This window comes from Panthera uncia (genome assembly GCF_023721935.1).
Source record: "Panthera uncia isolate 11264 chromosome E2 unlocalized genomic scaffold, Puncia_PCG_1.0 HiC_scaffold_20, whole genome shotgun sequence".
NCBI lineage: Eukaryota > Metazoa > Chordata > Mammalia > Carnivora > Felidae > Panthera > Panthera uncia.
This window is the reverse complement of record NW_026057589.1, coordinates 8,623,908-8,648,534: the sequence shown is the minus strand read 5'-3', so window position 1 is coordinate 8,648,534 and position 24,627 is coordinate 8,623,908. Positions and strand designations below refer to the sequence as shown.

At 42.4% G+C, this 24,627-nt stretch overlaps 1 protein-coding gene across 1 annotated transcript in view; it reads right to left on the bottom strand.

Annotated features, from left to right (window-relative positions):
* Positions 1-23,858, bottom strand: part of TANGO6 (transport and golgi organization 6 homolog) — a 193,245-nt gene extending 169,387 nt beyond the window's left edge. The window contains exons 1-4 of the mRNA XM_049622425.1: positions 23,719-23,858; positions 7,788-8,428; positions 4,648-4,764; positions 1,871-2,012 (exon numbers count right to left, since the gene is read on the bottom strand). Coding sequence (XP_049478382.1) covers positions 1,871-2,012; positions 4,648-4,764; positions 7,788-8,428; positions 23,719-23,815 — 997 coding nt within the window. The 5' untranslated portion in view covers positions 23,816-23,858. The remainder of the gene's footprint in view (positions 1-1,870; positions 2,013-4,647; positions 4,765-7,787; positions 8,429-23,718) is intronic.
* Between the last annotated feature and the right edge of the window lie 769 nt (positions 23,859-24,627).

Below are 24,627 nucleotides of genomic sequence, written 5' to 3'. Positions count from 1 at the left end.
AAAAGTTGTGTAAAAAAGAAAAGTAGTGGGGTGCCTGGGTGGCTCAGTTGGTTAAGTGTCCTACTCTTTATTTTGGCTCAGGTCATGATCTCATGGTGGTGAGATCGAGCCCCTCGTAGGGCTCCATGCTAGGCGTGGAGCCTGCTTAAGAATCTCTCCCTCCCTCTCCCTCTGTCCCTCCCCATGTGCATGTGTGTGCACTCTCTCTCAAAAAAACTAAAATTAAAAAATTTAAAAAATTTAAAAAGAAAAGTAGTCATGGCATACCACAGAGCTCAGCTGTAAATAGTAATAACATAGTTAGAAGAATACAAACCCCAACTATTGATCTCACCAAAATTAAGACATGAATATTTAGGAGATAATAGTATGCCTGGGGGTGGTGGTGGTAGGGTTTTGAAAGAGAACAAAATCCTCTTCCACACATGGTGAGAAGTTGATAGATGAAGCCTAAAACTCAAACATTAAAAAGGTTCTGCAAACACCTTAATGGTAAAGACCAGAACAAACTCACTAAAAGAAGTCAAAATGCTTGCTTCTGAGGCAGGGAAATGGGCAAGAATGTTCCCAAGGACTGACTGCTATTTTTCTCCATTAGCCTTGTAGACCAATTTGACTCTTTAAACTATGTATTTAAAAATATAGGGTGCCTGGGGCGCCTGGGTGGCTCAGTCAGTTGAGTGTACAACTTCAGCTCAGGTCATGATCTCGCGGTCTGTGAGTTCGAGCCCCACGTCGGGCTCTGTGCTGACAGCTTGGAGCCTGGAGCCTGCTTCAGATTCTGTGTCTCCCTCTCTCTGACCCTCCCCCATTCATGCTCTGTCTCTGTCTCAAAAATAAATAAACATTTAAAAAATAAAATAAAATAAATATAGGGTGTCTAGGTGGCTCAGTCAGTTAAGCATCCGACTCTTGATTTCGTCTCAGGTCTTGATCTCACAATTCGTGAGATCGAACCCCAAGTTGGGTTCTACACTGGCAGTACGGAGCCTGCTTAGGATTCTCTCTCTCCTCTCTCTCTGCCTCTCCTCTGCTCGTGCATGCTCTCTCTCTCTCAAAATAAATAAACTGTTAAAAAATTTTTTTCAGGGGCGCCTGGGTGGCTTGGTCGGTTAAGCATCTGACTTCGGCTCAGGTCATGATCTCACGGTCCGTGAGTTCAAGCCCTGCGTCGGGCTCTGTGCTGACAGCTCAGAGCCTGGGGCCCATTTCAGTTTCTGTGTCTCCCTCTCTCTCTGCCCCTCCCCTGTTCATGCTCTGTCTCTCTCTGTCTCAAAAATAAATAAACGTTAAAAAAAAAAAAAAATTAAAAAAAAAATTTTTTTTTCAATATATAAATTAAAAACTACTACCATGCTTAGCATGATAATCAACATTTTTCTATTCATGAGGACTTAGAGAATATAAATGGGGAAATAATCTACAACTTCATCCCACAGTAAACTTCCGTAAGGTCTTTCCAGCTACAGAGAACTGTCTTGGATTTTAAGTCCTGAGGTGAAGTACTCATAGCACCCTGGCACAAAGCCCTCTCCCATGGAGAATTTCACATTTGCTTTTGGGTTTTACTTTAACGTTCTGCACAATATTTTCCCCTGATATTATAAGTTATTTGAAACAGCCAACAATATTATTCAAGAATGTGAACAGTCTATTTTAGAGAAATAGTCTGTTTTAGAAAAATGGCAAGAAAATGAGTTTCTGTGATAAAGAAGCTCATTAAGGTTTAATCTCCAAATCTAACCTCTTTAGTCTCTACAAAGGCATCTCAGTCTGAATCAGGTTTTATAGTCCAATGCTAAAGACCAATAACTCACCCTGACTCAAAGGAAACTGGATACCAAAGTAACAGAAGCATTTTATTTCTTACCACCTGCTCCTTCCAGAATGCCCCGGACTACTGCCTGAACACCACTGGGTTTCATCAACCTTTCGGAGAGCAGCTGCCCACATAGACGCCGAAGCCAAGCTGGGGCCCGACACCTAACTTGTGTCTTTTCATCTGTGCAGGACTGAAAATGGGAAAGTATGAATTGAATGTCAGTGAAATAGACAGGACATGTAGAAATTATTAAAATATATAAATATATACTGAGTCATACTGACAATAAACAATGTGATAAAGAGACTTCTGAAGAGCAACATTTTTTTCCAAAAAGACTCTCTTCTACAAAATCTTCTTCAGCATCACCTTCTAGGAAAGTAGAAATGCCATGAAACTTCCCATGAAATAACAAGTGAAATTGCAAACTCAGAAATACACAAACACACAAATGAATAAAATACAGATTTTAGAGGGCTACCTGGGTGGTTCAGTTGGTTAAGCATCTGACTCTTAATTTCGGCTCAGGTCATGATCTCACAGTTTATGAGATCGAGGCTCACATCAGGCTCTGCACTAACAGCAAGGAGCCTGCTTGGGATTCTCCCTCTCCTGTCTCTCTACCCTTCCCCCACCTCAAAATAAATAAACTTTAAAATATGTATATAATATAAACATACACACTTATTTCTTTTAGAATTAACATAACCAGTCTCTGAATGCAGTCTTTCCAATCAAATTTGGCCTCCATATAAGAGTCCTATGAACATTACTCACCACCAGGAGTATAGTTCATGACAGTATGAGGACATGCTAGTCCTTGCCTCCACGGTCTCAGCTACTCCGACTCTGTGGCATGGCAGTTTCAAAAAAGAGTTGAATTTCTTCAAGCATTCCTTTTGGAGAGCTCTGCGGAGCCACCATGAACACAATGGACTTGGGGGTCTTGTTTTGGGTCTAGAATGTCAACTATGTTGCTGTCAACCATGGCACTGAACTATGTGAACATAAAAATTAGTGACAGACACATTTAACCCTAACTAGCCTGTCCTCTTTTATTTAAGGAGGGCTAATAATTACCACTTATTGAGAGTGTTATGATTTGCCAGGTGCTATGTTAAATACCTGCTACATAATCTCAAAAGAGACTTGCAAGGAGTTACTATCCAATCGGTAAGGAAACCGAGGGATGGAAACATTCACTAATTCACACAACTGCATGCTGGTGTTGAATCCCAGTAGGCTGACCACAAGAGCCTTGGCTTTTTGCCACGCTCTTATAATGCATTTGGTTTTATCTGGCAAACTGTGGAGTCATGCAGAGAAGCAGAGAGTGAGGCCAGAGGGGCCCAACAGGAGGCGGCAGTAACATTCTAGGGATGAGATGAAAATGACTTCATCAAAGAGGTATCTTTGTACCCAGCTTCAGCTAGTTCCTGACCTACCACTAATTCCCTTGGCTCCTCACTCTTTACTCACCTACATCCAAAACTAAACGTATTGCTAAATGGTTACTCCATCTACATTATCAGATTAAAACATTTCAGAAAATAATTATTTTTAAGGAAAAAAGGAACTATCTTATGCCTAGCAGGATATATACTATTATGTTTTTCAAACAAAGGAGGTAAAATTAGTCCCAATAATAGCCCTAATTTTAATTTCTTGACTACAGATATTCCATTCAAAGAATAAGATGTCAGGGGCGCCTGGGTGGCTCAGTTGGTTAAGAGTCTGACTCTTGGCTTCAGCTCAGGTCATGATCTCGCAATTCGTGAGTTTGAGCCCCACATCGGGCTTCATACTGACGGTAAGGAGCCTGCCTGGGATCTTCTCTCTCCTTCTCTCTCTGCCCCTCCTCTGCTCCTACTCTCTCTATCTCTCTCTCAAAAGAAACTGTAAAAAAAATTAAAAATAAATAAAAAATAAACAAAGAATAAGATGTCAAAATACTTCTACCAGAAGAACGTACTGTCAAACAGCCCCCCCCCCCCAAAAAAAAAAAAAAAAAAGTTCTAGGGTTCCTGGGTGGCTCAGTCAGTTAAACATCCAACTCTTGATCTTGGCTCAGGTCTTGGTTTTGGGGTCATGGGTTCAAACCCCACATTAGGCTCTGCGCTGGGCATGCTCTGCACTGGGCATGAAGCCTACTTAAAAAAACAAAAAAAAAATTTGGGGGGAAAAAAAAAAAGAGTTCCAGTTTCAGAATGAATAAAATATATGTTAAATAAAATTGCCATATTCCAGTCAAAAACAATTTTTTAATAAATAAATAAATAAAATGACCACATTCCTGGGAAGAGTGGCCATCATTCCATTAACAGAAAAATGCTTACAAATTATCCCAAGGGGCAGAGTACCTGGCTGGCTCAGTTACAGCATGTGACTCTTGATCTTGGGGTTGTAGTTTCAAGCCCCATGTTGGGTATAAAGATTACACGAAAGTAGAATCTTAAAAAAAAAAACTGGGGCACAGTCAGTTAAGCTTCTGGCTCTTGATGTCAGCTCACGTCATGTTCTCAGGGTCCCACGATGGGCTCTGTGCTGGGCATGGAGCCTGCTTAGGATTCTCTCTCTCTCCCTCCCTCTTTCTCTACTCCACCCTCCGCCACTCATGTGCTCACGTGTGCCACTCATGCACACGCACACTCACTCTCTCAAAAAAAATTACCCTAAGGGTTAGGGTAACTTAGTTTTACAAAAATCACTGATTGCTCTAGAAAATGAAATAAGACTCAACTAGATTAGTGCATTGCCCAAGAGAAGACAACATTCTGCACATTATCATTAACGATTCACCCACAAGAGTCCCCAAGTCTGAATACCTGGGGTGGTCCTCCCTGGAGGATAAGTAATTCTCGGACAGCTAAGGGTTGATACACTTGATCCAAGATGTCTCTCAAGGCCTCCCTAGAAAAGGTTCTTTCCTCTTCCGTTAAAACCTAAAGGAAACACAAACTGAGCTTTAGCAGGCAATAGAAGGTAATGCTTTACAACACTGTACAAAAACACCGAGGAGAGGAGAGGGGGGTAGGCTTCTTCCCCCTCTTGACTCCCTTCCACATGGAGGAAGTTACAATACTGAAACTCTCCTGGCCCTCTCTCCATCCCCTCACTCACCTCTGGGCAGGAGATCTTGGGCACCTAACTTATTGGTGAGTTTGGAAAAACTTACTTATTGGTGAGTGTTGGCATGTACCACTTAGCTTGTTCCTCTTCTGTGTCTTGGGAGTAAGTACACGTTCTGCCCCGCTCCTCCTTGCTGGACATTTTACAGAGGCATAGCCTTGCCATAGGGCAGAAGGTGCTGCCGTCCTCCAGCAGTCCTTACAATTGGGTGAGGAGGAAGTGTGTCTAACTTTGGAATGCACTGTTAGAAAGCCCGACTGTCTCCAACACTAAGCCATATCCCTGGGGCACCTGGGTGGCTCAGTCGGTTGAGAGTCTGACTCTTAATTTCAGCTCAGATCACGATCTCAGGGTCGAGAGCTTGAACCCCACGTCAGGCTCCGCACTGAGTGTGGGAGCTTGCTTAAGATTCTCTCTCTCTCCCTCTGCCCCTCTTCCTGGCTTGCGTGCTTGCTCTCTCTCTCTCCCTCTAAAATCAAAAAAAAAAAAAAGGGGGAGCCTGGGTGGCTCAGTCGGTTGAGGGTCCGACTTCGGCTCAGGTCATGATCTCACAGTCTATGAGTTCGAGGCCTGCGTCGGGCTCTGTGCTGACAGCTCAGAGCCTGGAGCCTGCTTCGGATTCTGTGTCTCCCTCTCTCTCTGCCCCTCCCCTTCTGATGCTCTGTGTTCTCTGTCTCAAAAATAAATAAACATTAAAAAAAAATTTTTTTAAAGAAATAAAATTTAAAAAAATTATTAAAAAAAAAAGGCTATATCCCCACCTTTGCACTTAGGAGCAATAGCGGTGACAATTTGAGTTTTCATTTCACTGACTCCATTAACGGTCTTTTAATTCATTCAGAATTTGGTCAGCAAAGAGGGGTTCTATTTGTTGGGTCCCCTTGAACCAGCTGTCCCCTTTGGGTAACTCAGTGAAGCAGTCAGGGTCGTGCCCATTGCCAGGGAGCAATCTGAAGCACGGGCACTGCTTAGAGCAGCTCCTAGTGCTGGGACTTGCCCAGCTTCATAACACACCACTGTGTTTCCCCTTCTGTCAACCTCTTTCGCCTTCCTACTTGGTCCTTTCCGGGTGCTTTCCTTTTCTCCCTCCTGCTCGACACTCCGGGGCACTGCTTAGCCCCAGTAGCGGTAACAAGACCTCGCAGCCCAGAGCCCCCTCAGAGAAGTAGAGGTAGCAGGCATGGATGGCAATGTCCATCACTCATACCCTGTACTAAGAGCACAGCACACTGCTCTCCATAACAGGAAGCCACCAGGGAAGCTCATAATTTCAGGTCACTGCTCAGATGATATAGCTTTTAGACAAATGTTTATGAACATATGCAGGAGAGAGAACAGAGAAGGGAACAAACAGAAAAGAAACAAGTTTGGGGGCATCTGGGTGGCTCAGTCGGTTAAGCATCCGACTCTTGGTTTCAGCTCAGGTCATGATCTCACAGCTCATAAGTTCAAGCCCCGCATCAGGCTCTGCACTGTCAATGCAGATTCTCACTCTCTCTCTGCCCCTCCCCTGCTCACACAAGCTCTTTCTCTCAAAATAAATAAATAAACTTAAAAAAAAAATAGGGGTAGCCGGGTGGCCGAGTCTGTTGAGCTTCCAATTTCGGCTCAGGTCACGTTCTCACGGCTCGTGAGTTCAGGCCCCGCATCAGGCCCTGTACTGACAGCTCGGAGCCTGGAGCCTGCTTCAGATTCTCTGTCTCCCTCTCTCTCTGCCCCTCCCCTGCTCCTGCTCTGCTTCTGTCTCTCAAAAATAAATACATGATAAAAAAATTTTTTAAAAAGAAAAGAAATAAGTTTGAAGGGTGACACAGAGAGAAATGAGGTGGGCAGGCATTGTGAATCTGGCTGCAGCGCTAACAAATTACCGCACACGTGAGCCACGCTAACTTTTAATACATTTGTATCTCAACAGCTTCTTCTGGCAAGGCTCCTATGTTGATGGTCCTCTCATGGGAGAGTAGTGATCCCTGCTGTGTCGCACTTAGGAGTCCTGTCTCCTCCGTTAATGTCTTATGCTTCCGTAACCTCCACGGCACCTTTCCAGTCCAGGTACCCAAATCCTTACTATGTCAGCAAAAAACAGCCACGTCCCCCTAACAGCTAATAATAACAACAAACAGCGTTTGAATTATACAGCATACCCTGTGCTTTACATATTTCATTTCATTTAATTTTCCCAAGAACTTAATGAAGGAGAGATGAATAGTTTAATACCGATATTAGTAGTAATTACTTTTTGATGAGCACTACTGAGGATGGGGTTCGGTACTTTATACACATTACCCTTAATCCTCACAACCACCTTCCAAGGCAGGTATTATTATACACATTTTATTAAAAAGGAAACAGAAGAGGGGTGCCCAGGTGGCTCAGTCGGTTAAGCATCTGAATTCGGTTCAGGTCATGATCTCACAGTCCGTGGGTTTGAGCCTCGCCCTGGGCTCTGTGCTGACAGCCAGAGCCTGGAGCCTGTTTCAAATTCTGTGTCTCCTTCTCTCTCTGCCCCTCCCCCCACTCTCAAAAATAAATAAACATTGAAAAAATTTTTAATTAAAAGGAAACAGAAGCTCAAAGAAATAGCCTACAGTAGTTGTTGCAAAATGACAAGAAGAAAGAGGCTATATGGACTGTCTAGGCATGCTAAGGACTGGCATCTAATAAATGAAGCCCCAGCCCTGTAAAAGATTCATTTATCCACGGATATGCTTTGGCATTCAAGAGGAATTCTAGACCTTTCCAACAGCCCTTTTCCAAAGAACTAAGACTTGTCTTTTATAACCACACACACAAATATTCACACAGACACGAAGACATGCACTCAATCTGTGTTTACCTCTTCCTCAGGTTTTAGCGGTTTTCTCTTGGTGGGGCAGAATCCCAGCTGACACAGACCTGCTGCAATATCCCCAAAATGGCGGCAGAAAATCAAGCTCCCCAGGGAAGTGTGATGCGCAATGTTCAGAAGAATCCTGCAGCTGGTGTAGAGTCTCCGGGTCGCATCGGGAGGAGCGCTCAGACACACCACATCCTGAACAACGGCACCAAACGCGGTCCTGCATCTCAAAGGGACTCCCACACCAGGCACGAGATACGGGCAGACGCCGAAGGTGACTACAAACTGCAACACGGACTGGACAGTCTTCTGCTGTGAGATGCTAAGTGTATCTGGGCTCAGGGCAGGAGCGGCTTCCGGAGTCCTCAGGCTGGGTTTACCTGGACTGAAGTCAGCTGCAAGGTGGATCATGGTTTCCTTCAAGCACAACAGCAACAACAAAGTTTGAGAGGTAAAACTCCAGGTGACATCCACAGAGTTTTGTGGCCATTCTGCCTTATTAGCAATTTCATCCCTTAGGAGTTTCAGTTTCTTCCAGTGCGGATCCTTCAGCAATTTGTCCTCCAAAGCAGACAGGTTGGAGCTTAAAGTAGCCAACAGGACATCATGTTTTGTGATCTGTAGTGAACCTGAATCCGATGCTTTTGAAGAAAAAAAAAAAAAAAGATTATCTACCTGGGAAACAAACTGTACTCTATGTGGAATGCCTTGCCCTCTCCCAGCTCATCCCCTGGGGCCTGGTTCAGATATCATTGCCCCTGGAAAGCCTCCCCAAGTTGTGCTGCCCAAGCCTAGGCAGAATTCAAGACTACATTTTCTGCCTACCCAGAGCACTTTGGGATGTAGTTAAAACAGGGTACCTAACATGGTTCATCTAGTTGGTTTCTATTCCCCGTGTGTTCTGAGGGCAGAGGCCATGTCTATCGCCTTAGTGGGCTTAAGTTGTAGGCAGAACAGAAAAATAAAAGGCTGAATAGTTACCACAGTAGAGTCATTCAAACTGTTCTAAGTGCCAGAGATAAACCACTGAATAAAACAAAGTCCCTTCCCTCAATGATACTTACGCTCTAGTGAGGTAGACCACAAAATACAGGCCCAAGGTGCAGAGGGATTCATTCAATCACCTCTACACCCAAAATATCTATTCTCAATGCTTCCCGACCCTTCTTAAAATGGTCTTTTCTGCCCTCTACTGATGAAGGAGTGCTCACATGCTCACAGCAGTAGCTGACATAGTTAACAACTCCCTCCCTGAAACGCTCTTCTCTCTTTTTTAAAAATGTTTATCTATTTTTGAGAGAGAGAGAGAGAGAATGTGGGGGAGGGGCAAAAAGAGAGGAGGACAGAGGATCCGAAGCAGGTTCTGTGCTGACAGCAGAGAGCCCAAAGTGGGGCTCGAACTCGGGAACTGCGAGATCATGACCTGAGCTGAAGTCTGACACTTGACTGACTGAGCCGCCCAGGTGCACGGAAACACTCTCCTCTCTCAGCTTCTGAGACACCTCAGTGGCCATCCTTCCAGTGCCTCCACTGACAGCTCCTCCTCTACCAGGTCTTTACATTCCCTGGGGCTTATCCTGAATTCTGTGCTCTCTTCAAGGATCTTCCCCAGGCCCATGTCTTTAAAAACCGTCTATAAGCTAACCCTCCCAAATTTGTATCCCCAGCCCATGTGTACCCTCTAAGAGCCAGGATAAGTAAAAAGAAAATCACATCTATGTATAGTATAGTCAATTGTTAAAACTAGAGAGAAAGAGAAAGTCTTGGAAGCAGCCAGAAAAATATGACGCATTATATATAAGGGATGATGCTGTGAATGACCGTGAACTTACCACAAACAGTGACTGCTAAAAAGATGGTAGAAAAACATCTTTAAAGTATGACAGAAGAAATAAAATGTCAACTCAGAATTCTATATCTAGTAAAAATAATCTTCAAAAATGAAAGTAAATATATTTAGATCAATGAAAATCAAGAGAACTGACTTCCAGCAGACAAATGATAAAGGGAATTCTTCAAGCTGAAGGAAAATAATACTAGATGGAGACTGGGAACTTCAGAAAGGAATGAAGAGCATCAGAAATGGTAAATATGTGGATAAATATAAAAGACTAATTTTTTCCTCAATTTCCTTAGATACACATATATGTGTCTAAAGCAAATTTATTTGAAGATTGTTTTTTTTTTAAGTAATCTCTACACCCAATGTGGGGCTTAAACTTACAACCCTGAGATCAAGAGTTGCACATTCTACGGACTGAGCCAGCCAGGTGCCACTCTAAAGCAAAATTTATAAAGTTTTATTATGGATTTATAACTTATGCAGATATAATAAACATGAACACTATAGCGTAAATCCCAAGTGGGGGAGGGGGAGCTATAAAATGACCCTGATAGTTGCAAGGTCCTTAAGTGTTATGTGAAGCAGTACAATATGAATTCTAAGCAGATTGTGAAAAAATAAGAACATATATTGCAATTTTCCCAGGACAACTATTAAAAACACAATGCAGAGGCACCTGGGTGGCTCAATCGGCTAAATGTCCAACTCTTGATTTTGGCTCAGGTTACGATCTCCTGGCTCATGAGTTCAAGCCCCAAATCAGGCTCCAGGCTGATAGTGTGGAGCCTGCTTGGGATTCTCTCTCTGCCCTTCTCTCCCTCTCTTTCTCTCAAAAATAAATAAATACTTAAAAACAACAACAACAACAACAACAACAACAACACAATGCAGGGCTCAGTCTCTCCCTTTCTGCCCCTCCCCTGCTCGCACATGCACTCTCTCTCTCAAAATAAATAAGTAAACATTAAACAAAATTTTAGGGGCACCTGGGGGCTCAGTTGGTTGAGCATCCGATTTCAGCTCAGGTCATGATCTCATGGTTCGTGGGTTCAAGCCCCACATCAGGCTCACTACTGTCAGTGCAGAGCCTGGTTTGGACCTCTCTCTCTGCACTACCCCCAACTTGCACTCTCTCTCTCTCAAAAGTAAATATAACATTCAAAAAAAAAAATTTTACCACAATGCAAAAATGAAGGTTATAGTTATAAAACCATAATAAAATGTTGAAAATGTAAATGAAAACAAGCACTAAGACTTCAGAATGAAAGTTAATATATCTTCTAAGAGGCAAATTAGAAATGGGGCACCTGGGTGGCCCAGGGAGTTAAGTGGCCAACTCTTGATTTCTGCTCAGGTCATGATCTCACAGTTCGTGAGTTCAAGCTCCCTGTTGGGATTTGCACTGACAGCACAGAGCCTGCTTGGTATTCTCTCTCTCCCTCTCTCTCTGCCCATATCCCACTTGGGCTCTCTCTCTTAAAAATAAATAAATAAACCGTTAAAAAAATTTTTTTTAAAGAAGCAAATTAGAAAGGATTAAAATGGAATAACTAAAAGAGTGCTCAACAGTGCATTACTTATAATGCGTAAAATGAGGAATACATATCCAGTAACAGATTGGATGAGTAAATTGCAGTCTACCTATATCTAACATACTATATGTATGTATAATATTTATTTTGTTTATTGTTTATTGTCTCTCTATAAACTAGAAAAAAAGCTGCTTGAGGACAGAGATGTTGCTCGTTTTGTTCACTGCTATATTCTCCTTGCCAGAACAAGGCCTGTCTGATATGTAGTAGCTGTTCATAACAAGTAGTTGTTGAACGAATGAATAATGGAATATTTGCAGCCATCAAGTAATGTTGAGGGACACCTGCCTGGCTCAGTCAGTAGAGCATCTGACTCTTGATCTTGGGGTTGTGAGTCTGAGCCCCACATTGGGTGTGGAGATTACATTAAAAAAAAAAGTTACACGGAACATTATTTAAGACATACTCATTAAATATATTCTGAAGTGAACAGAGCATGAAACACTGTATGAGCAAAAGATATGAATAGTTTATAGAAAAAGAAATGCAAATGACTTCTAAAATATGAAAATATGATCAACCTTGCTCATAACAGAAAAGTAAATTAAAACTGTACTGAAATAGCACTTCCCATTTATCAACTGGCTAAAATCCAAAAGTTTTATAACACATTATGTGGCAAGGTTTTGGGAAATCACACACTCTCATACATTGCTCTTAGAAACTAAAATGGTACATTCCTGAAGAGAGCAATTTGGCAATATCTAGCAAAATTACGTACATATTTAACGTTTGGCCCAGCAATCCTGCTTTTTAGGAATCTATACTACAGATAAATATATAGGCAAAAATGCAAAATGACATATACACAAGCTTATTCATTGTAGTGCTTCTTGTATTAACCTGAGACAACCCAAATGTCCATTAATAGAGAACTGATGAAGTAAACAGTGTATATTCATATAATGGCATGCTTGTAAAAGAGGAAGATTTCCATGAACCACTATGTAGTGACCTCCAAGACATAGTAAATTTAAAAGTAAGGTATAAAAGAATGTCTATCATATGCTACCTTTTGTGTAAGAAAGGGAGGGAATATAAAATACATTATTTGTTTTTATTTTCAAAAAGGCAGTGAAAGAACAGGGTAAAAAGTAAAATGAGTTGTCTACAAAGAGAAGAAAACAGTGGGGAGGAGCTAGGGATAAATTGATCTAGTTCTAGAGTTTTCATTTGGGGACCCTGTCTATGTTTTTCAAGTTAAAAAAACAATTAAATGAAAATTTTTTCAAAATAATTCCTAAAAATAAAACACAAACAAACCTAATAATTCTGTACGTTATGTCCAAAGTTGTCAAACTACTATCTGCAGGTCAAATGTGGCCCACCACCTATTTCCATAAATAAAGTTTGACTGGAGCACAGTCATGTCCGTTTACTTACATGTTATCTTGCTTTCAAGCTACAGCAGCAGAGTTGAGTAGTTGTAACAGAGACAAAGCCCAAAATATTTACTGTCTGCTCCTTTACAGAAGAAGTATGCAAACTCCTGCTCTATACTAAGTTAGAGGCATAAATGGAGAGAATTATTTCAAGTGACTTGAAATATAGAACTTTAGGAGCACCTGGCTGGCTCAGTCAGTGGAGCATGTGACTCTTGATCTCAGGGTTATGAGTTTGGGCCCCATGTTGCATGCACTGTATTCAAAAATAAAATCTTAAAAAAAGAACTTCATACATCCTGAGGACAACAAATAAAAATAGTCTAGGACCAGTAGGTTTGTTCATGGTGGTAATGCAGGATTTGTTATTTTAAAATATTATATGCATGTGTGTGTGTGAATGGGTGAGCATATATTTATATATGTAAGTATATATAGGAAATAAATAATTACATTAATTTCACTGGAATCAATATTTTCAGATAAAAGAAATACAAATATTAAAATATAAAATATAGAAGAATGGCTAGGTGGACAAATATGTGATCAAGAAAGAATCTAGGTCATGGTATATGGGTTTTCACTGTAAAATTCCTTCTGCTTTTCTATAAGCTTGAAAATTTTCGGGGCACCTGGGTGGCTCAGTTGGCTAAGTGTCCGACCCTTGATTTCAGCTGAGGTCATGATCTCACAGTTGTGATATCAAGCCCCATGTCCGACTCCGTGCTGAGCATGGAGCCTGCTTTAGATTCTCTCTCTCTCTCTCTCTCTCTCTCTCTCTCTCTCTCTCTCTCTCCCCCCCGTCCTTCTCTCCTGCTCAGTCTTTCTTTCTCTAGAAAGAAAGAAAGAAAGAAAGAAAGAAAGAAAGAAAGAAAGAAAGAAAAAATTTGCATAAGAAAATGTTAAAAAAATTCAAACTCCATCATATTTCATTGTAATTAGAATATCAGTAAGAACTGGGGCACCTAGGTGGCTCAGTCAGCTAAGCACCCAACTTTAGCTCAGGTCATGATCTCCTGGTCCATGAGTTCGAATCCCACATCAGGCTCTGAGCTGACCATACGGAGCCTGGAGCCTGCCGTGGATTCTATGTCTCTCTCTCTCTCTGACCCTCCCCTGCTCGCACTCTGTCTCTCTCTCTCTCTCTGTCTCTCAAAAATAAATAAGCATTAAAGAAAAAAAAAGAATATCAGTAAGAACCACAGATTTATGTTTTGGTTTCTGAAAACCCACAAAGTTCCTAGCTCTAATAATTGAAAAAGTCTGGAAGCAATGATATCAGGGGTAATGAATATGCCTATTACCCATATTGTGGTCTCTACCATTTCTCCTTAAAGAGAGCTGTTTTCAAGAACAGGGCAAGAAATGTATGAGTCTGAGACATCTTGTCATGCCTGTAAGGAAGGAGACTATCAAAGACTACGGGTCATTGCAAAGAGCCCAAGAGCCAATTTGGAGTGGTTTCCACAAACCACAATTTGAGTATCAAGAATAATGAGTACAGGAGCACCTGCTGGCTCAATCAGAAAACATGCGACTCTTCATCTCTGAGCTGTGGGTTTGAGCCCCACTTGAGGTGTAGAGATTACTTAAATAAATTTTTAAAAAAGAGAAAGAATAATGAATACATATTGCATGTACAAAAAAATCTATCAGTTCATAATAAAACAAAGAAATCACTTCACTGGTTACCTTTGGAAATTAAGACACTATCATTCTGAAAATGGATCAATAACAGGAACGCTATGAATCTGTTATTAAAATATACGTATGTACAGGGGCACCTCGGTGACTCAGTTGGTTAAGCGGACGACTTTGGCTCAGGTCATGATCCCCCAGTCCATGGGTTCGAGACCCATGTCAGGCTCTGTGCTGACAGCTCAAACGCTGGAGCCTGCTTCAGAGTCTGTGTCTCCCTCTCTGCCCCTCCCCACTCATGCTCTCTCTCTCTCTCTCTCTCTCAAAAATAAATAAAAACATTTAAAAATTTTTGAAATATACATATGTTTCTTTGGAAATTAAGACACTATCATTTTGAAAATTGATCAATAACAGGAACACTATGAACCTGTTATTAAAATATGCATATGTAGGGGCGCCTGGGTGGCTCAGTCGGTTAAGGGTCTGACTCTTGGTTTTGGCTCAAGTCATGATCTCACAGTGAGATCAAGCCCTGCTCTGGGCTCTGTGCCCTTCCCTGACTCGCGCGTGCTCTCTCTCTCTCTCAAGAATAAATAAACATTATGAAATAAATAAGATAAAATAAAATATACACATGTATATATACATATACATATATACACACACATAGAAAAGTGTCTTAAAGGTTATATGTCAAGTGATGCCCAGGTGGCTCAGTTGGATAAGCGTCTGACTTCGGCTCCGGTCATGATCTCTCGGTTTGTGGGTTCAAGCCCCGCATCAGGCTCTGTGCTGACAGCCTGGAGCCTGCTTCAAATTCTGTGTCTCCTTCTCTCTCTCTCTACCCCTACCCCATTCATGCTCTGTCTCTCTCTCTCAAAATAAATGAATAAACCTTTAAAAAGAAAAAAGGTTGTATGTCAAAGTATTAAGTGATCATCTCTGGGAGGAAGGGTTATGGGTGATTTTTCTTTTTCGCTTAATCATACTTAAAATGTTTTTCAAGAGAGAATATGTATAGTTTACGTATTTGAAAAAGTTATTTAAAAAAATTTTTTAATGTTTATTTATTCTTGAGAGAAAGAGAGAGCATGAGTGGGGGGTGGGCAGAGGGAGAGAGGGAGACACAGAACCTGAAGCAGGCTCCAGGCTCCAAGCTGCCAGCACAGAGCCCAAAGCAAGTCTCGAACCCATGAACCATAAGATCATGACCTAAGCTGAAGTCAGACGCTTAACCAACTAAGCCCCAGGTGTCCCTAAAAAAGTTATTTTAAAGTTATAAAACAGGGGTGTCTGGGTGGCTCAGTCGGTTAAGCATCTGACTTCAGCTCAGGTCACGATCTCATGGTTTGTAGGTTTGATCCCCATGTCAGGCTCTGTGCTGACAGCTCGGAGTCTGGAGACTGCTTCAGGTTCTGTGTCTCCCTCTCTCTCTGCTTCTCCCAGCTCATGCTCTGTCTCGCTGTGTCTCTCAAAAATAAGTAAACATTTAAAAAAAATTTAATAAAAATAATAAAGTTATAAAACAGTATGTAGTCTATGAGACTTTTTTTTTTTAAATATGAAATTGTCGAGGTGGTTTCCATACAACACCCAGTGCTCATCCCAAGAGGTGCCCTCCTCAATACCCCTCACCCACCCGCCCCTCCCTCCTACCCCCCATCAACCCTCAGTTTGTTCTGTTTTTAAGAGTCTCTTATGTTTTGGCTCCCTCCCTCTCTAACCTTTCTTTCTTTTCTTTTTTTTCCTTTTTTTTTCTTTTTTCCTTTTTTTCTTCCTTCCCCTCCCCCATGGAGACCACTTTTGTTAAAAAGAAAATAGTATTTCCCAAAATGCAATTTCCATATACTGGAGATTAGGGTCATCTTAATGTTCTTCTTTTAGTTACCCTATTTTTTTTCTTAAAAAAAATTTTTTTTAATGTTTATTTATTCTTGAGAGAGAGAAACAGAGCATGAGCAGGCAAGGGGCAGAGAGAGAGGGAGACAGAGTATCCGAAGCAGGTTCCAAACTCTGAGCTGTCAGCATAGAGCCCGATGCAAGGCTCAAACTCATAAGCCATGAGATCACTACCTGAGCCAAAGTCAGACACTTAACTGACTGAGCCACCCAGCTGCCCTAGTTTCCCTATATTTTAAAAAACTTTACTATAAGGAATATCAACTACTTATATAAAAAGAAAAAGGAACATAAACTACTCATTAAGAATAATGAAAATCAGAAAAGTAAGAATTTTTCAGTACTTCTCTAAGATTGTCCAGGGCAAGCATTCTGACCCACTAACATGAATATCTGGTTCCTTTAGCTAATATATACCTAAATAGGAAATAAGTGCTTTCCTAGTTTATCACCACCAACCATTAATATCCCTAAACAACCTCTCAGGGACTTCCTGCAACTTTATAAGATCTTTGAACCCAAACATGGGAAGCAAAGTGATTTCAAACAAAAGCTTTGTTTTTCAAGAGCCACTTAATAAAGTAGTCTCCTCTGCCCTCTACTGGTGAAAAACAAAATCTACTTGAAAATAAAGGCATCCCCTAAAGCAGCAGTTTTCAAAGCAGGGTACAGGGACTCAAGTTTTCAGGGGTTTCAGATTTTGAGGGACTCTGCAGGTTCCAAACTATTTTCATATTAATACTAGGCCATTATTTGCCTCCTACAGTCTCATTCTCTCATGAGTGTACCAAGTGTGAAAAGTTCATTCAGTTTAGGGGCACCTGGGTGGCTGTCAGTTAAGCATCTGGTTCAGTTAAGTGTCTGACTCTTGACTTCGGCTCAGGTCATGATCTCACGGTTCATGGAAACAAGCCCTGTGTAGAGCTCCGTGCTGAGAGCGTGGAGGCTGCTTGGGATTCTCTCCCGCTGCCCCTCCCCAGCACGCGTGTGTGTGCTTTCTCTCTCTCAAAATTAATAACCACTAAAAAAACAGATTCCATATCGTAACTAACCTTTAAGAAATTACCTCTCGTTCAGTTTTAGTACAGTATGAAAAAATACAATTCTCTGAAAAGGCTATTGAGTTCTTCCTTTTCCAACTACGTATCTATGTGAGTCTAGATTTTCTTCATCTGTTCCAATCAAAACAACCTATCATGACAGATTGAACAGAAAAGCAAATACAAAAATCCAGCCGTCTTCTAGTAAGCCAGACATCAAAGAGACTTGCAAAAATGCAAAACAATGCCACTCTTCCTGATAAGTTAACTCTTGATCACTACACCACACCATGCAGCCTCGAAATGTTACTGTATGTACCACGTAAAACTACATCACTATCACACTTCAGGAAATGTTGCCCTTATGGACAGCATTATGGATTCTTCCCAATCACCAATTTGAATGCCTATGCTTTGTGACATTTAAAAGCAGACTTCACAGTTTGTGTGGAACTTTTTATTATGCTCAAAGTGCAAAGCAATATGGCATGCAAGATTAAGTATGGTACATCTTCATTATACACAGATTATCAGATTTTCCAGCTCCTTCCCCACAACATATTCAAATTCAATGATAGAATTTGGTCTGTATTTAACACAGAAAGATATTTTTTAGGAAAACTATTGCTGAGATGGCCTCCATTTCTTACACACAAAACTTCACTAAAATTGACAAATCCCTTTCAAATTCTGCTTAGCACATTTCTTAACAAGAACCTTAACCCAGGTGGTGAAACTATTATTTGCCCCATGATTGACAATAGAAATGGAAGGCAGAGGAGAACACGCTTAATGCAGCAGAACATTTGATGCCTCACAAGTGAAAGACTATTGGCATCTCCCTTCCTTTCTATATAATTCCCACCGAGACCGAATTCCTCTTCCTCTTGTAGCCTTCCACAGCTCCACTCAGGGGTGACTCCTCTATCCAACTGCCATCTGCACTAGCCTCTCACCATTAGTGTGATCCTACTGTGTGAACTGTCTCTTCATCTACAGGCACACTACCATCTCCCCAAAAGACAAGATACTTGAGAGCACACATTTTTATGTAATTTTGTTTCTCCAAGAGCAGTGAGGACAGACTATTATATACAGATGACTCCCAGTGCATATTACCTCAAAGGGAGTCAATTTAAAAAACTGTTTTAACGCTTATTCGTTTTTGAGAGTGAGAGAGACAGAGCATGAGCAGGGGAGGGGCAGAGAGAGATGGAGACACAGAATCCAAAGCAGGCTCCAGGCTCTGAGCTGTCAGCACAAGGCCCGATGCAGGGCTCGAACTCGGACTGAGAGATCATGACCTGAGCTGAAGTCAGACGCTTAACCGACTGAGCTTAACCAACTGAGCCACCCAGGCACCCTTCATGGGGAGTCAATTTAAAGACAGATCAGGGGCACCTTGGTGGCTCAGTTGGTTAAGCGTCTGACTCCTGATTTTCGCTCAGGTCATGATCTCATGATTTGTGGTTTGAGCCCCCTATAGGGCTCTGTGCTGACAGCGTGAAGTCCGTTTGGGATTCCCTCTCTTCCTCTCTCTCTGCTCTTTGCCACTCACACTCTGTCTTCCTTTCTCTCTCAAAATAAATCAAATACTTTTTTTAATGTTTATCTATTTTTGAGAGACAGAAAGAGACAGAGCGTGAGCAGGGGAAGAGGAGAGAGAGAGGGAGACACAGAATCTGAAGCAGGCTCCAGGCTCTGAGCTGTCAGCACAGAGCCCAACGCAGGGCTCAAGCCCACAAACCATGAGATGATGACCTGAACCAAAGTCAGACGCTCAACCGACTGAGCCACCAAGGAGCTCCAAATCAAATAAACATTAAAAAAAAAAAAAAAGATCAAAAAAAGTTTAATCTAGCTGCATGTAATTTTAACCAGTACTTTCACCCTAACTCCTCAATACATCAGGGACATCTGAATACTCATGACGCACAGGTATTTTTTAATTCCCTCAGCAAGTGATATGATAAAACAGCAGGCAGATGCACACAATATATAATAGACTATATGTGCAAAATCATACCATTTTACCACAGTACTTATCCTTTTTCAAATAGGAATGCCTGAATTCCTGTATGTTAAGTGAGCACATGTATGTGACTCCACAACACTCTTGGAGATTTAGAGAGGTCTTCTATAAACGTGTTTTGTGTACGTGTGCTTTATGATAGATGATTACTTCCAGATTTTTTGCTTATTTAACCTTGTTCTCAGTCATTTGTAGATAGCTGCAGTTACTAGACAAGTGACCTCTCAATTAGCAAGTTAAAACTGTCTTTTGCAGTTTTCTTCTTCACTGGGGCAAAGTAGTATAGTTATCATACTATAGTGGAAGGTACCGGAACTTAAATCCTGGCTCTAGCCAACCCCCCGCCTCCCACAAAAAAAGTATCCAAAATATATAAAGAACTTATACAATTCAACACCCAAAAAACAAATAACCCAATTTAAAGATGGGCAGAAGGGGTGCCTGGGTGGATCAGTCGATTAAGTGTCTGACTTCAGCTCAGGTGGTGATCTCACAGCTCATGAGCCCGCTTTGGATCTTCTGTCCCCCCCCTCTGCCTCTGCCCCTCCTCCTCTTGTTCTCTCTCTCAAAATAAATAAACTTTAAATAAATAAATATATAAATATATAAATAAATAAAAATGGGTAGAAGACGTGAACAGACACGTCTCCAAAAAAGAACTGGGGGTGGCTGGCTGGCTCAGTCGGAAGAGTGTGCAACTCTTGCTCTCAAGGTGGTGAGTTTGAGCCCCATGTTGGGTATAGAGATTACTAAAAAAAATAAATAAATAAACTTAAAAACAAGAAAAGACATCCACATGGCCAACAGACACATGAAAAGATGCTCAACATTGCTCATCAAGAAAATGCAAATCAAAACTACACTGAGGGGCACTTGGGTGGCTCAGTCGGTTAAGCATCCAACTCTTGGTTTTGAAACAAGAAGAAACAACAAGTGTGGCCGAGGATGTGGAAAGGCATCCTCGTGCACTGTTGGTGAGAATGCAAACTGTGCAGCCACTGTAGAAAACAGTGTGAAGGTTTCTCAAAATATTAAAAATAGAACTACCCTGGGGGTGCCTGGGTGGCTCAGCTGATTAAGCATCTGACTCTTGGTTTCGTTTGGCTCAGGTCACGATCTCACAGTTCATGGGATCGAGCCCCACAGTGGGCTCTGTGCTGACAGTGTGGAGCCTACTTGTGATTCTCTCTCCCTCTGTGTCTGCCCCTCCACCACTCACAAGCTCTCTCTCTCTCTCTCTCTCTCTCTCTCTCTCTCAAAAATAAATAAATAAACATAAAAAAATAGAACTACCCTATAATCCAGTTATCACACTACTGGGTATTTACCCAAAGAAAACAAAAACACTAATTCAAAAGGATATATGCACCCTACTTTCATTGCAGCATTATTTACAATAGCCAAATTATGGAAGCAGCCCAAGTGTCCATCAATAGATGAAAGGATAAAGATGGATAAATATGGCTGAATATTATTCAGCCGTAAAAAAGAATGAAATCTTGCCATTTGCAACAACATAGATGGAGCCAGAGAGTATAATGCTAAACAAAACCAGTCAGAGAAAGACAAATACTGTATGATTTCACTCACGTGGAATTTAAGAAGCAAACAAAAAAACCCACAAGGGGAAAAAGAGAGAGAGAGAGACAAACCAAGAAACAGCTGTAGCTAACAGTTCTCTTAGCTACAGAGAACAAACTGATGGCTACCAGAGAGGCCAGATGGGTAAAACAGGCGATGAAAATTAAGATCATTGCACTTGTAATGATCACCAGGTGTTGTATGGATCTGTTGAATCACTATACTGTACACCCAAAAGTAGTGTAACACTGTATGTTAACTATACTGGAATTTTAAATGAAAGAAAAAAAATAGGGGCACCTGGGTGGCTCAGTCATTTGAGCTACTGACTTGATTTTGGCTCAGGTCATGATCCCCAGGATCTTGGGATTAAGTCCTGTGCCGGGCTTCTCGTTTAAGAAGATCCGGCTTAAGATTCTCCCTCCCTCTTCCCCTCTGCCCTTCTTCCTCCCTCACACTCCTTCTCTAAAATTAAAAATATATATATTTTTTAATATTTGTTTAGAGAGCGAATGTGTGTGCTTTGTGTGCACATGCAAGAAGGAGAGGGGTGGAGAGAAAGGGAGAGAGGGAATCCCAAGCAGGCTCTGTACGGTCAGCACAGAGCTGAATGCAGGGCTAGATCTCACTAACCCAGAGATCAGGACCTGATGGTCCTGGGATGACTTGGATGACTGGGGAGCCTGGGTGGCTCAGTCAGTGGAGCAACTGACTTGGGCTCAGGTCATGATCTCACAGTTCATGAGTTTGAGAAAAGTATCAAGCTCGTTGCTGTCAGCTCAAAGCCCGCTTCAGATCCTCTGTCACCCTCTCTCTACCTGTCCTCTGCTCACACTCTCTCAAAAAGAAAAAAAAAAAAAAAAAGAAAATTAAAAAAAAAAAAAAGAGTTGGATGCTTAACTGACTGAGCCGCCCAGGCAACAGCTGCCTCCAAAAACCTTTTAAATAAAATAAATAAACTGTTTTAAATCCTGGCTATGATGCACCTGACTAGCTAAGTGAGTAGAGCATGCCACTCTTGATCTTGCAGATGTCAGTTTGAGCCCCACGTTGGCAGAGAGCCTACGTAAATACATTAAAAAAAAAAAAAAAATCCAGCTCTACCACTTTATTAGACTGACATCGGGCAACTTCCCCATACCTGAGCCTTAGTTCCTTCATCTGTAAAATGGAATACAAAAAATATCTATGCTATGGAATTGTAAGGATTAAATAATACATGTAGGGGCACCTGGGTGGTTCAGTCGGTTAAGCTTCCGACTTTGGCTCAGGTCATGATCTCACAGTTCATGAGTTCAAGCCCCACGTCGGGCTTTGTGCTGACAGCTCAGAGCCTGGAGCCTGCTTCGGATTCTGGGTCTCCCTCTCTCTCTGCCCTCCCCGGCTCGCACTCTGTCTCTCTCTCAAAAGTAATAAATAAACATTAAAAAAATTAAAAAAAATATATATATATATGTAAACAGCATATTATTGGGCCTGATACTTGGTAGGCACTGAATTACTATTACTTTTTTTTTTTTTTAATTTATTTTTGGGACAGAGAGAGACAGAGCATGAACGGGGGAGGGGCAGAGAGAGAGGGAGACACAGAATCGGAAACAGGCTCCAGGCTCCGAGCCATCAGCCCAGAGCCTGACGCGGGGCTCGAACTCACGGACCGCGAGATCGTGACCTGGCTGAAGTCGGACGCTTAACCGACTGCGCCACCCAGGCGCCCCACTATTACTTTTTTTTTGAGAGAGAGAGAGAGTGAGAGGGCCCAAGGGAGTAATGGGCAGAGAGAGAGAGAGAGAGAGAGAGAGAGAGAGGGAGGGAGAAAATCCCATGAAAGTCAGAGAAAGAGAGAGGGGAGGAGAGAGAGAGAGAGAGAAGCAGGGCTGACCCGAAGCAGGGCTCGAGCTCACTAACGGTGAGATCATGACCTGGGCGGAAGACAGATGCTTAACTCACTGAGCCACCCAGGCGCCCCTCAATGACTATTATTAATGACTTCTTTTCACTTCTCCCAGGTATGGTATAATGTTTGTGGAAGTTTCTGCATTTTGGGGAGTATCTTAAAATTTGAGACTTGAAGCATCACCTCATGGCCCTTCATGTACCTTACTTTGCTCACGAACAAACCCCTTCTTGCACATATACGGTCCCTATCTCTCGTGTCCTTTCTCCAAACTCCAGATAACATCAGAGGCTCCACACTTAATAATCTGCCTTGATTTGAGAAGGGAGTTCGGTAGACCTCGGCCCTAGGTCCGTGTTGCGCCCCTAATTTGCCCACATAATCTGTGTCAGGTCACTTCATCTCTTCAGCGAGCCTTAAGTGTCCCCAGGTGTAAAAGGAGAGCGCCAGGCTAAACCACCGCCATGGTCCCTGCAGATTCTAAATTGGGAAGATCTTGCCAACCCACCAGGAAAGATTACAAGTGACTGTAAATCCCTAAACGCTGTCCCCAAACCCAGCTCAAACGCCACTGCTTCCATCTTCTGCACGCCTCGCCATTCTGTACAAATCTCCAGCGTCCACATTAGACCCTGAACCCTCAGGAGGTGGGACCTCACTTAACGCGTCAGGAGCGCTACCCTCTCGGAAGCTCTTGCCGCAGTCCCTACCTCAGAGGGTGACAGTAAGGACTGAATGGAACCAAGTACCCAGGGCGCTTAACAGTGAGTGCCTGGCACAAGGTTGGCGCTCAAGAGACGTCGGTTACCATCAGTGTTCAGCAAATCCCATCCCCTCCTTGAGCTTCGGTTTCCTCAAGTAAAATGAGGCTGGACGGACAATGCCCAAAGCCCCCAGGAGCCTCAGAGCTGGGGGTCCCGGGGAGGGCCTGAGAGGCGCACGCTGCGGAAGGCAGGGCAGCCCGGGAAGACTGGTGGCCCTGAGAGTCCCGAGTGCAGCCCGGCGCCGAGATCCGTCCTCTCACCTCCCGGGCTCAGCAGAAGCTTCAGCGCCTCCAGAATGCTCTCCAGACCGCACGTTGCCAGAGCCCCGCTGCCCGCGACCGGTCGGCGGGCCGCCATGACTGGAGTGGAACGCGCCACTAGCGACCTGCCCAATCGCCTCTGCGGACTGGCGTCGCCGCCATACTGAATGTGGCGGAAGGCGCTAGGGGTGGGGCCCGCCGCAAGGGGCGGGGCCGACGTGGGCGGAGCGCCCTTTTACACAAGTTTTCAGTCCCCGTTTAGTCCCTTGGGCAGAAAAAACAGTTAACACAACCAACCTACGTGCACAATTTCAGAAACTCAATATGATTAACCACTAAGTAACGAAGAAGAGAGAAGTATAGTAGTTTATCATAAAATGATACCTATTTCACTATGAAAATAATTGGGTACCGGAGCACCAAAAGACATAGTGAAGTAAACAGATGCTGTGCCTACTTATGATGAAGTTTGGATACGTAAACATCACTCAACTGAATATTTTTTAATTTCTTTATGAATGATATTTAAAAACAAGTGCTGGGGGTGACTAGCTGGCTCAGTCAGTAGAGCATGCGACGCCTAACCTCAGGGTCATGAGTTCAAGCCCCAGATTGGATGAGGAGCCTACTTTCAAAAGAAATTAAAAATAAGTGCTAAACACAGACACATGCATTTGAATAACCACAGATATTGTTATTGGTGATACGATTTTTGAAACGTAATAATTACTGGTCCCAATAAAATGTTGATCTTTGCTGTGTTTATATTCTTGGAAAGTTCTGGGTACATTAAAATTGTGCCCTCCCCACACCCCATTGTGTTTTTTAATTTTTTTAAATGTTTGTTTATTTTTGAGACAGAGGGAGACAGAGCATGAACGGGGGAGGATCACAGAGAGGGAGACACAG